Source organism: Eleutherodactylus coqui, chromosome 2, assembly GCF_035609145.1.
Source record: "Eleutherodactylus coqui strain aEleCoq1 chromosome 2, aEleCoq1.hap1, whole genome shotgun sequence".
Lineage (NCBI taxonomy): Eukaryota > Metazoa > Chordata > Amphibia > Anura > Eleutherodactylidae > Eleutherodactylus > Eleutherodactylus coqui.
This window is the reverse complement of record NC_089838.1, coordinates 175,388,961-175,402,385: the sequence shown is the minus strand read 5'-3', so window position 1 is coordinate 175,402,385 and position 13,425 is coordinate 175,388,961. Positions and strand designations below refer to the sequence as shown.

The following is a 13,425-nucleotide window of genomic DNA, read 5'->3' as shown; positions in this document are numbered from 1 at the left end:
AAATAGGCTTAGCCAGAAGGGATGTATTCTCCAACCATGTCTATTAGTTTTGCCATTTGCTATAGCAAATTCAGCCCAAAGGGGAGAATGGTCCGACACACCCCTAGGAAGATATTGTACTTTCGTTACTGTTGAACAAGCACGGGCGTTACCAAAAATGTAATCAATACGTGACAGAGTGTTGCTGCCGGCTGAGTGGCACGAGAACTCCCGATCCGCTAGATGTTTAGCTCTCCAAACCTCCTGCCAGCCCACCTCCTGAGTAAATTTAGTTAGTGTTGTAGGGTGTGGGTTAATAGAAATGGGCAGAGTAGTGCTAAACTTATCTAATGTTGTGTCAAGCAACATGTTAAAGTCGCCCATACAGACAACAGCAGCGTTTGAGAACTGAGCCGCAAACTGGGCCGCCTGATGAAGGATCGTCAGGTTCGCCGGTGGCAGCAGGTAGACCCCAAGGATAACATATGGATTCGACTCAACCCAGGCGTGTATAAAGACATATCTCCCCTCAGGGTCCCTCAGGGTCCGACCAGGCTCCCATCTAAGTCGCTTATGTATCAGGATGGAAACTCCCCTGGAGTATGAAGTGTGGGTAGCATGGATGGACCACTGGACCCAGGGCTTACGCAACCATGATATAGACTCTGGAGTCAGATGGGTCTCCTGGAGACATATAATATGCGGGTTATAGCGCCTCACCTGTGAGAATACCATAGAGCGCTTTCTGGGAGAGCCCAGCCCCCGGACATTCCAGGACAGCATAGTGAAATTAGACATATATATTATACTTTACATGTAGTAGTAGGATAATCTTTAAGTTAAAGGGGGTGGACCCCAAGTAGTGGCCCAGGAGCATCCAAACCTCTGCGAATCCCCTCCAATCACACATCCATACATTGTGCTGCACCAATCCTTGCAAAACTTGAAAAAAAAACATAACTAAACATTATAAACCAAACTTGAAGTTGCATGTATGCCCGATTACTTAGAATAAGGAGAACATTGGTATTTAGTTCATGCAACATAGTAAATATAGGGGGGGAGAGTGCATCTATCAGATGGCAATATATAGGGCACAATCTCACATTTCGCACCAAGCATAAAGTCCGTGGATCCCAAAAAGACATATATAACCATTATAATGATAATTCCCTGAGGCGTGGGGGAAGAAGTCCCAAAAGGTCTCTGTCATGTAGTACTGCCCAATCCTCACAGAATAGGGGGAAAGAAGGGGAGTTGAAGGTGTCAAACACAAGGTAGAGAGGGCAGACTCTCGACAGGGTCTCAACACTTAGGTTACCAGTTCTTGAACTCCTGGAGCTTCAGGTCAACGTCTGGGCGATCTTGGGAGTCACTCCAACCAGGTCTCAGCCTCCGCAGGTGTAGAGAAGAAGATGGTGCGGTCGCCATGAATGACTCGCAGACGGGCAGGATACATCATGGAATACTGGATAGCAACTTCTCTCAGCTGACGCTTGACGTTGACAAAGGATGCCCTCATTTTTTGAAGAGTGGCCGAGAAGTCGGGAAAAATGGAGACGGTGGTGTTGATGAATTTAAGTGCTCCTTTACGTCTAGCAGCTTGTAGATCAGAGTCTCTGTCCCTGCTACTGAGTAATCGTGCCAGCAACGGTCGCGGTGGGGCACCCGGAGGTAGGGGCCGAGATGGAACTCTATGTACCCGTTCAATGGCAAAGGCCGAAGAGAAGTCCGCCTCTGGAAGAAGGTCTTTCAGCCACCCCTCCATAAACACACACGGGTTTTGTCCCTCAACACGCTCTGGCCGGCCTAAGATTCGAAGATTGTTTCTTCTCAGTCTGTTTTTGAGGTCATCAGCTCGTTGAGATCATAGACCGGCCATCTTCTCCAGTTCGGTCAATTTAGCTGGTATTGGAGTTAAAGTATCTTCCACCTGTGAGATGCGGGCCTCAGTCTCTCCGACCTGCTCCCTAAGGTTCTGCATATGCTGTCGCAGGAGGCCCACGTCAATTTTAATTTCCTCAATTTCGCCCGTTAATGAAGTAGTAGAACATTTAATGGCATCTAGCAGTTGGGCTGTAACTTGCCGTAGTGTAGGCTCCGAGTCAGAAGGTAGAAGCGGGCTAGAGCCTGGCGCCGAGGGTGGCTGTTTCAGTGGATCAGAGGGTGTGTGGCTAGCATCATCAGGTTGTTCGTGAGCTAATTCACGTAGCCGCTCTCCTATTGGTATGTTGGATTTGCGGCTCATTTTTGAGGCTCTACGCTCCCTCGCCGGCAGGACACCGGTGTCGATATGGTTGCGGTCAGCAGGGGCCCACCACTAAGTCTGATGTCATCCACTCTACTGGGGTGCACTAAAGGTATACATAGTTCTTTTTAGTAGAAAGTGTCACTGGCTCCAGCTGGGTTGTAGTCACCAGGAGTGGTAGTAGTAGAAGAACTATCTCCAGCTGTGGTATGACCGTTTGGAGTGGTAGTAGTGGTGAAGTGACTATTTCCAGCTGCGATGTGTCCGCTAGGAGTAGTAGTAGAGTGACTATCTCCAGCTGGGTTGTGTCCTCTAGGAGTGGTAAAGTGTCCCCTATCCCCAGCTGTGATGTGTCCATTAGGAGGAGTAGTAGTAGCAGAGCAGCTCTATCTCCTGCTGTGTGCATCACCTAGGATTAGTAGTAAAATGGCTCTGTCTCTAGCTGTAATGTGTCCGCTAGGAGTAGTAGTAGTAGCAGCCGATTGGCTCTATTTCTAGCTATAATGAGTCCGTTAGGGGGAGGGGTGGCAACAGAGTGGCTCCGTCTCCAGCTGTGATGTGTCCGCTAGGAATAGTAGTAGTAGCAGCGTGGCTCTATCCCCAGCTGTGATGAATCAGCTAGGAGTGGTAATAGTAGCAGAGTGGCACTGTCTCCAGCTGTGATGTGTCTGCTAGGAGTGGTAGTAGTAGCAAAGTGGCACTGTCTCCAGCCGTGATGTGTCTGCTAGGAGTAGTAGTAGTAGAGTTATTCTATCGCCAGCTGTAGTGTGTCCGTTAGGAGTAGTAGTAGTAGTAGAGTCACTCTATCTCCAGCAGTAGTGTATTCGCTGAGAGTAGTAGCAGAATATCTATCTCCAGCTATGATGTGTCCGCTAGGAGTAGTAGTGATGGCAGAGTGACTATCTCCAGCTATGACGTGTCCGCTAGGAGTAGTAGTAGTAGCAGAGTGGCTCTATCTCCAGCAGTGACGTGTCTGCTAGGAGTAGTAGTAGAAGCAGAGTGGCTCTATCTCCAGCAGTGACATGTCTGCTAGGAGTAGTAGCAGCAGCAGAGTGGCTCTATCGCCAGCAGTGACATGTCTGCTAGGAGTAGTAGCAGCAGCAGAGTGGCTCTATCTCCAGCAGTGACGTGTCCGCTAGGAGTAGTAGTAATAGCAGAGTGCCTACCTCCAGCTGAGGTCTGTCCACTGGGAGTAGTAGTGTGATTTCCCCTTTCTTATTACAATACATTCTCTGATATTATTTCTCCACACTTTTTATGGGCCTACATTTTCCTAGCTTTTGTCAATGCCCTTCCAAGGGTCACACTGAAAGCCCATATTACAGTCATACCAAAAGAAGGAAAAGACCCCACACTGTGTCAAAGCTACTGCCCTATCTCTCTTATAAATACTGGCTAAACTTTTTTTTTTAAATTATAGCTAGCAGGTTATCTCCCTTCTTCAAGCAGATCATACATAGAGACCAGGTAGGGTTCATTCCCCTCCAAGAAGCTAGAGACAACCCCAATAGAGCCATCAACCTCACACACAAAGTCAAAAAATTGTCCCTTCCTTTAGGCTTGCTTTCTACAGATGCCGATAAGGCATTTGATAGAGTAAACTGGGAGTTCATGCTTGGAACCCTCCGGCACATTGTATTGGGGTCCCACATACTGTCATGGGTCTCAAGTCTCTACACATTTACTTTAGCCTCAGTAAGTGCAAATAGCAACAAATCCTCCACATTTGACATTTCAAGGTACCAGGCAGGGTTGCCCGCTTTCACCCATTATTTCTGTTCTTTGCCTAGAGCCACTCATGGGACATGCTCCTTCTAACCCAGACATTTCAGGTATCCAAATGGGAGGTTTCATACACAAAGTAGCTGTTAATGCAGATGACTTATTATTCTTCCTCTCAACAACACACACCTCACCCCCCAACTTACAGTCTGAGCTACGACAATATGCTCAACTTTACAATTTTAAAATTAATTACCAAAAATCTGCAACACTTAACATCTCTTCACCCCAACCATTAGTATCAGATTTGAAAAAGTCCATTTCCTTCCATTGGGCCAACGATCACATAAAGTACCTAGACATACACCTAACCACAGACACAAAAGACCTTTATTCAGCTAATTATCTGGTCTTCTAGGTGAGAATAGATCAGACTTGAACAATTGGACAAAAGGTTTATTCTCGTGGTTTGGTAGGTATACAATACAATGGTCTACAGTGTGGTGAATTACTTCCAAATTTATGGATTTCATGCTGCCCAGATCGCCCACACTGTTCTTGTTGAATCTCAATGACATGCCCTTGGCCACGTACAAGCGCTTTGTGGTGCGCTATCAGGTAAACACACGAAGAGCTTGTATCTCAAGGCTCTGGCGACAGAATACCCTGTCAATGTGGTTTAATGCTATACAGGAGACAATGGAGATGGAGAATGTGACTGTAGCTCTTAGAGGCATGCAAGATAAACTTAGGAAAACATGGTATAATTGGATAGAATTTCTCGGAATTTTGTGACATCTACAACTCCTAAGTATACAAGAGTTCTAAATTACGTTCCTCTTACAATCAGCTACAACAGGTTTAGTCCCTCAAGGGTCTGTACTTTCCTGACCTGACTTTATATAACATTCTTCTGACTATTATGCATATCTTCCCCCCCCCACTTTTTGTACCCCCCTTTTTTCTCTTCTATTTCCCCTATTCTTCTTCTCTTGCCTCTTTCTTTCTGTCTTCTTCTCTTTCCTTTCCTCCCCTAGTTATTTGATTCCCTAGTGCTTCTTAATGGGAAATCGCCTGATTCGTGGATGGGAGGCAGGTTTCCGAAGGGAGAAAGGTACTTGTTAAATGGAACATAGATCCCACTCTTCATCGTGTTCCTTTTTCCCCCTTCTAAGGGGCTGGCTGAGGCGTTCCCTGCATATTGTGCATAGTAACTTCTTGGTGCCGTATTCTTCTGCCAGTAGACCCCACCTCCCTGGTTTCATTAAATGTGTTCTGATGCACAGTGTTCTACATCAGAAATGCGTTCTTTGGGACTATACAACTTTATGTTTGGTTATAATCATTTCACTATTGTACATTGACAGACACGTTGTACTGGACATTTAAAAATGCATAAATAAAGAATTTATTCAAAAAAGGAATCTCACCATAGAGTCCAGTCATGTCCACAATATGGCTGAACATTTCCCAAATAAAAGCCAAGAGACTGAGTAACATCCACAAGATTGGTGAAGTCCAGGCTGATGCTATTGAATAGCACTGATGTCATAATGATCTCATCAATAGCCCAAACATCTTCCCCTTGTCCGGAATGGTATGGCTGCCACCACCTAAATTGAATTCCATACTGCTTGGCTTCCCTAGGTAGCTCCACAGATATAATTCTAAAAGAAAAACAAAATTATAAAAAACAAAATTTAATCACTATATTTTTATAAGTACATAATTGAACACATTTTAATGTATTAATCTTAGGCTCTGTTCACATTTGTATTGGAGGCTCCAATGCAGATTCCACAGATTTCTGTGATAGCGGCATTTAAATCTTCCCAAACAATGTTCAGGGGGCCAATAGGGCCCCTGCGATACGATCGCAGGGAGCCGTGTGGATGTCATGACAGCTGGGGGCTTTCTGAAAAGCCCCAGGGATATCATGGCAGAATGCTTACCAAGCCATGCCCATAGGGTGGCTTGATAGAATGCTTGCCCAATTGCAGTATGATGTAATGCTATGGCATTACATCCTACTGCAGGAGCGATCAAAGCATCACAACTTGTTGTCCCCTGTGGGGACTAGAAAAAAAAAGTTAAAATAAGATCAATAAAGTTTTACAAATTTTTAAAAAAGTAATAAAAGTTTAAAACCCTCCCTTTTGCCATACTTATAGTAAAAGAATCTAAATCATTAAACAAAAATACATATTTAGTATTGCTGCGTCCGTAAAAGTCTGATCTATCAGAGTAATGTAATATTTACTGTGCATGATGAACATCGTCAGAAAAAAAAACAAAGAACGCCAGAAATGCGCTTTTTTGGTCACCCTGTCTCCAAGAAAAAAATGCAATAAAAAGCAATCAAAAAGTCGTATGTATTCCAAAATTGTACCAACGGAAACTACAGGATGTGTCATAAAAATAGAGCCCTTGCACAAGTATGTTGGCGGAAAAATAAAACGTAAATGCGTGCAGAAGAAGGCGGCAGAAAATAATTTAAAAAATGTTTTTGAAAAAAAATAAAAGTAGTACAGCAAAAAAAAATAAATATATAATATATATATATATATATATATATATATATATAAATTTCATTTCGTAGTTATCGTAATGACCCATAGAATAAGTTATCATGCCAGTTTGTTGCTTTTGTGCGCCTTAGAAAAAAACACACCAAAATATGGCAGAATTACACTTTTTTTTTCATTTCTCTTCACCTAGATTTTTTTCAAAGTTTTTCAGTACATTATATGGTACATTAAATAGTACCATTGAAAAATACAACTTGTCCCGCAAAAAACAAGCCCTTAAAGCTACATCGATGGATAAATAAAGGAGTTATGATTTTTTAAAAGGGAAAGGAAAAAGCAAAAATGGGAAAAAAAAGCTTTGTCACTAAGGGGTAAAGGAAGACATTTAAATGATTTATTAACATATTCAGCACACAGATTGTTTTATTTGTCTCTCTTGATTTTGTTGACACTATTCTTTTTGGATGAAAACCTATCAGAATTAGAAAACACAGAATAAAAAGATCTATCTTGCCTTAGCATAAACCATTGACATTAGGAAAAAATATATTCTTTTCGGGAGACAGAACAAATGGTACTAAATTTGATAAAATCACTATATAATATATCTTACCTTAAACGACTTGTTCTACAAAATTAACTTATCAACTACATTGTATAGAGGATAGGTAATATGCATTTGATGGTTTCTCATACATATATAAGCTTTGTTAGCTAGTTTATACCAGTTTTCCAATGGATATAGAGTGACATACATATGTAGCAATGTTACAAATGCTTCAAAGTGAATGGCAATGGCTGCACTGTGCAAATAGTGTAGCAATTGCGGCAAGCCCACATTGCGTACTGAAAATTATGTTATCATTTGCATTATCAGTATCTATTTTCAAAAAATTAAAAGTCTTGCAAGGAACAGAAGTCTCCTCTCTACTTTTATGAAACAAGTAAAAAGACTAGTAATCACTGGGTGGGACCCCTAAAACGTAACCTTTATTGATTTATTTAATGAATAAAAGGTCCTATATTTGGGACCAACATGAAAACACCACAAACAAATATACTTCTCCAATTTAGGCTACAAGCCAGTATTGAAGGAATGTCCAAAAATACACAATGGAACCGCCCAGAGCAAAGCGGTCCTGTGTATTTGGTTTAGTATTAAAGTGATAAACGTGCGTCTATTTAAGTCACTATAGAGCGTGACCAGACTAATACCCATCAGTAATAGTTCTATCAATGATGCTGCGATAGAAATATGCCGGTTGCCACATAGATAGAGTACTGATATTCGGGTAAAATTGTGTATACTCTTAGCACAACGCCCATTGTACACGTAGCTCTGTTTTGTGAATATATCGTTTTATATAACAAGTTCTACGCGTTTTGTCATGTATGACTCATCAGGAACCAAAATTGGTTTCAGAAACAGAACTGGTCATGAAAAATGGACACCAAAAATGGCTCAAAATAACCTATGAGATGCCCACACGGGGCGAACCTCTACTGCTCTGTACTATGGCTAGCTATCTAGGTATAGGTGGGGTTAATCTCTGATAGTTGCCCCAGGTGCTAAAATAGCTACCAACCTAACCTGTAGCTAGCTATCTAAGTTTAGATGAGGTTAGCTGAAGTGGCTATCTATGATGCATGTGGTGCATCAAAAGACTGCTTGCCCTAATAACCCTAAAGGCCCGAGGCCCAAAATAAGAAAGCAGCAGCACAGAGTCTCCTGCCCAGATGGTAGGCAGAGGTAAAAGAACTACACACATATATATGTAACTAATCATAATTTAATTCAAATGTTAAGGTTCAACACACAAAGAATACAGTATGCAAAAGATCTTCCTTAGGCCGCCTGCACAAGGGCGGAAATCCCGCGGGATTTCCGCCGCTCAAAGCCTGCATAGGATTGCGTTAACAAATCTCACGCGGCAAACAAACCGCGGCATGTCCTATTTCTGTGGCAGAGCCCCGCACAGAAACGTCACTCACCCGGCCGCCGGCTCCCACCTGCGCATGTGCCGGCTATCGGCACATGAAAGAGCTGGGGGCCGCTGGGCGCGGGTGAGTACGCGCTCCTCCCTGCCAGGCGCTCGGGTCGGGTCCCGCGGCGAGAATCCTCGCTGCCGGATCCGACCCGCTCGTCTGCAGGCGGCCTTAGGAAGATAACACCTTGAAAAATTTGAATAATTCTGGTGAGCAAATCTAAGCAAAAGAGAGGGAGAAAAGTGCAGCATATGAATTAACATAACTTCTTCCATTTTTTGACCATAATTAGGTGAAGCTCCACACCATTGGTCTGGATTTTGAACCAGATTTTCATTGAAAGGGTGAAATGCACTGCAGATCTATGGCAAAATCCACAGCAAATGGTGCGGATTTTGGTGCGAATATGCACCAAAATCAACAGTACAGATTATGCTGTGGATTCGTATCAAAATCCACTACGTATGAACGTACCTTTAAAGGAAGTCTATCTGATTATATCTGGATATTTGCCATAGTTTGTTATTTTATGAACAGATTTAAAAAGCACAATTCTTGTTAAAAATTTGCTACCATTAGGCTGGGTCCTCACTGGGCTGATTTCCAGCGGAATGTCCACAGCAAACCAGATTAGCCGCAGAATGCTTGCCTTCAAACACATACCATTTGGTGCAGGTTTCATCGCGAATATCTATGCAAAATTCACCCCTTCATTGACTAATATAATGACCAGTGGTTTAACAAAAGCTGCAGGGCATCACAAATCGCATATCAAGGGTAGGGAATATCTATTTCATACAATCCATATAAATAACAAAAAGTTTTTCAGAACAGAAGAAAAGAAAACTGCATGAATATATATATATATATATATATATATATATATATGTGTGTATGTGTAGGTGTATGTGTATATATATGTATATATATATATATATATATATATATATCTTATAGAAAATTTATATAAAGAAAAGACACAAAAGTACACACGGAATTCAAGAAGTCAGCGGCAGCCCTCAGCAATGAGCCAGCTCCACAGGGCAGAAATACAGGAGGCAGAGAAGGAGGGGGAAGGAGAGAGCGGCAGCGTGCCTTTCAGCAGAGGGGCAGTGGCTGCATCTCACCTGCCCACACAGGCTGCAGGAGCCCATTTCCTCCAGAGTATGAGCAAAAGCAATAAGGGACACAATGAGCCCTATACAAAGGTTGCCCCAGACAACAACTACTCACAAGGAGATCCTCCGTTAACCCCTCAAAACCCCAAGAAGCAGGGGAATAAGAAAGGGACCCCAGATTGCTGCACACCCACGGAGTGCATAACGGTGGTGGACTGCGCTGCCATCCCCCTTCGGCAGAGACCCCCCCAGGGAACCTGCAAGGCAAACGTTGCACCACTCACCAATACCCTCTGGCGAAACAAATCCCCACGCTAGAAAGGGGCAGGTTACCCCCCCTCCAAACCCAGACAGAAAGAGCTTGGATTGGTGACCCCGAACCCTAACACGAAACAATACCCTAGTCCCTGGGCGACCCAAACCCCGCCGACATGCAAAGAGGAGTCGGACTGGAGGGCACACCTGAGGTCTATCCCCACAAAAGGGGAAATGAATGATCTGTTGCTGAAGTTGGACGCTGCACATAAACAAGACATAGCCATACTACAAGAAGACATCAGAAGTATAGGACAAAGAGTAGTTGAAGTGGAAGAAACCCAAGACAAGTTCCAAAGCACTCTAACTGAACATGCGCATATCATAGAAATGCAAGCATACCAAATTGAGGAGCTAACAAATCATATAGATGATATTGAAAACAGACATAGGCGTAACAACCTCTGCATTTGAGGCCTATCAGAAGAGATTGATAGCAAACAACTGGAAGACTGGGTCACAGAGCTACTTAATCACCTGCTGGACAGACCCCTAGACGCAGTTCTAGAGCTGGATAGAGTACACCGAGCATTGGGCCCGAATAAGCTAGATCCTACTAAATCCAGAGACGTGGTATGCCGGGTTCACTTTTATAAAGAAAAAGAACAAATTCTTCAACGCTCGCGCACAATCGAGGACTTGCAATTCAAGGGCCACTCGGTGGCCATATATCCGGACTTATCCAGATGCACCCTCCAGCTTCGCAGAGCCCTCAAGCCACTGCTGACGGCCCTAAGGGAAAAAGACATCCCGTATAGGTGGGGATTCCCTCTACAGCTACAAGCCAAAAAGGAGGAAAATTAGCCACCTTCAGACACCTGGGCGACCTTCCCAAGTTCCTAGGAACTCTGGAATTACCCCAAATAGCAATCCCAGACTGGCCCAAAATTGGAGGGATGCCGGTTCCTCCACCCAGAATGGAATGGCAAGCTGTAGGCAATCCAAGAAAGGGGACCAAGAACAGAGTACCAAGAGATCAAGGCGCCGACTGAAACCTGCAGAGCAACACAACTGGCAAGCTGTTTTATGCTGGTTCCTGATGGAACGACTCCCTCCTACTCGACCTCGAAACCGTGACTTTGATTCCTCCTTACTTTGAAAATATTTAAGGGTCCTGCGGTGGACACGACTGTAGTCTGCAGATAAGCAAACTCTCTTTCCTACTCTTTAGTCTACCCCTTTCCTGACCCTCCTTCTCACTCCCCCATCCCCCATTTTTGGGGGCTGCCCCCCCCTCCCCCCTTTTTTTCTCTCTCTCTCCTCTTTCCCTCTCTTAGTCTTCTTTTTCTTCGTCCTTTCTCTCTTTCTCTCAACTTGCTAGTTCTTCCTTCCCTTTCTCCCTCCCACTATACCTCCCTCTTCCTAGTAGAGCATAAAAGTTACACTTGCTCGGCGGTGAAGGCGTGGGCAGACCTCTGTTGCCAGTCTCCCCTCTCCTCTACCTAGACTAGGCAGCTTAAAACTGCACAAACTGATAGTGTATTTAATTTTAGTTAATATTATAGTTCTGAGAGGCCTAACTAAGTCCAAATAATGTTTCTTGTTTGTATCCCCCCCTCACCCACCCCTCCCCAGACATTATCCAACCCCCCTCTTTCCCACCCCCATCCAATCTCGACCTCGCTTACATTGTATAGGGAACTTGTCTGAAATCCAAGCCAATGGCTAGTCTTACGGTGTGCTCCTATAAAGCCAAGGGGTTGAACATCCCCTCCAAAAGGGGACAAATCCTGTATCATATGCAGAAAAAAAAGGGAGAAAGGTGCTCCTCCTCCAGGAAACACATTTTATGTCTGGGGAGATCCCATCATGCGCCACGAAAGCTTACCCCTCTTGGTTCCATAGTCCGAATCCAAACTGTAAAGCAGGAGGAGTATCCATTGCCTTTCATAACTCCCTGCAAATTCAACCCCTTGGCATGAAGAGTGATCCCGAAGGCAGGTACCTCTTTATCAAAGCTGATGTCTCGGGCAGAATAACAACAATAGCTAACTTGTATTTTCCAAACCTTTGGAATAGATACCATGAGGGAGCTATGGGAATTCGCAGACAGAACCGCTATCATTCTAGGAGGTGATTTCAATTTGGCGATGGACCCAGAATTAGACTCATCATCTGGTAAGTCCTTGGTCTCTCGCTCGGCAACTCGGTCCCTGGTAAGGGAGCTGGGGAACATGCACCTTGTAGACTTGTGGCGCTTGCTCCATCCGGGCGACAGGGACTATACATTTCACTCAGCAGCACATAACAGCTACAGCAGGCTTGACTATATTTGGATCTTTCATGTCCTCTTAGACTTCAAACCGGCATGTACGTTTGGACCTTTCATCTGGTCCGATCATGCCCCGGTATACGCTGATCTAGACGGCCCCCTTGGGGGTCCCCGGGCACGAGGATGGAGACTTAACGACAATATACTAAAAGACCCCACATGCGTACAAGAGATCAAATCAACTATAAACAACTTCTTAATTGACCACAATAATGACCCCACACGGACCCCATTTAAATGGGAGGCGCTAAAATGTGTCCTGAGAGGCATCTTAATCTCACAAGGGGCCAGGTTAAAAAAAGAACGCGCTAAGGAATTAGGAAACCTGCTTACCACACTGCAGGAAAAATAACTAGCAAATAAGAGGTCCCCAAGCGATATCCTGCGGGCGGAATTATCGACACTGACAAAAAATTATATCAATCTTAGATCAGAAGACACAGGGGACAAATGTGGTCGCCGCCTTGTGCGAGTCCTCCATCCCAGAACACCTCAAATGTTCGTCTCTAAGATCCAGAGGGCCAAGGGAGGGGCAGCTATCTCCACAAAAGACATCCTGGAGGAGTTTCGCCTCTATTACAAGAAACTATACGACATAGATAGGCCCACCCAGACAAGTGAGGGGGAACAAACTGAAGACTTCCTTGATAGATACGGACCGGGCCCTCTGGGAGCAGAGGAGGCTGGAGCTATGGAGGAGGACTTTACCCGCGAGGAGATAACTGAAACAATTAAAAATCTTAAGATAGGGAAGAGCTCCGGCCCAGATGGCTTCTCAGCCAGGTTTTTCAAGCTGTTTGCGGAAGAACTATCTCCCTTTCTAACTCAAGTCTTTAACGACATCTCCAGGGGATGCCCCCTACCTCCACAGTCCCTCCAAGCCCATATAGTGGTAATCCTGAAACCAGGCAAAGACCCCTCCTAATGTGCTAGCTATAGGTCTATCTCTTTGTTAAACTTAGACATAAAAATGGTGGCGAAACTCCTAGCAAACAGGCTCAGCAAACACATCCCCGACCTAGTACACAAAGATCAGGTGGGATTTGTCCCTGGCAGGGAAGCGCGGGATAACACCATCAAAGCAATTTCCCTAATCACTCGTGCAAGATTAGCGGGTAAACCACTGTGCCCATTTGCCGTAGATGCTGAAAAGGCATTCAACAGGGTCAGGTGGAGTTTCTTGGAGGAGAGCCTCTGCCGAGTGGGATTGGGGCAAAGGATGAGACAGTGGATCATGGCACTGTATAACGGCCCCTC

The 13,425-nt window shown here is 44.4% G+C and overlaps 1 protein-coding gene across 1 annotated transcript in view; it reads right to left on the bottom strand.

Moving 5' to 3' along the window:
• RELN (reelin) overlaps positions 1-13,425 on the bottom strand; it is a 655,909-nt gene that overhangs the window by 234,738 nt on the left and 407,746 nt on the right. The window contains exon 20 of the mRNA XM_066591974.1: positions 5,380-5,616. Coding sequence (XP_066448071.1) covers positions 5,380-5,616 — 237 coding nt within the window. The remainder of the gene's footprint in view (positions 1-5,379; positions 5,617-13,425) is intronic.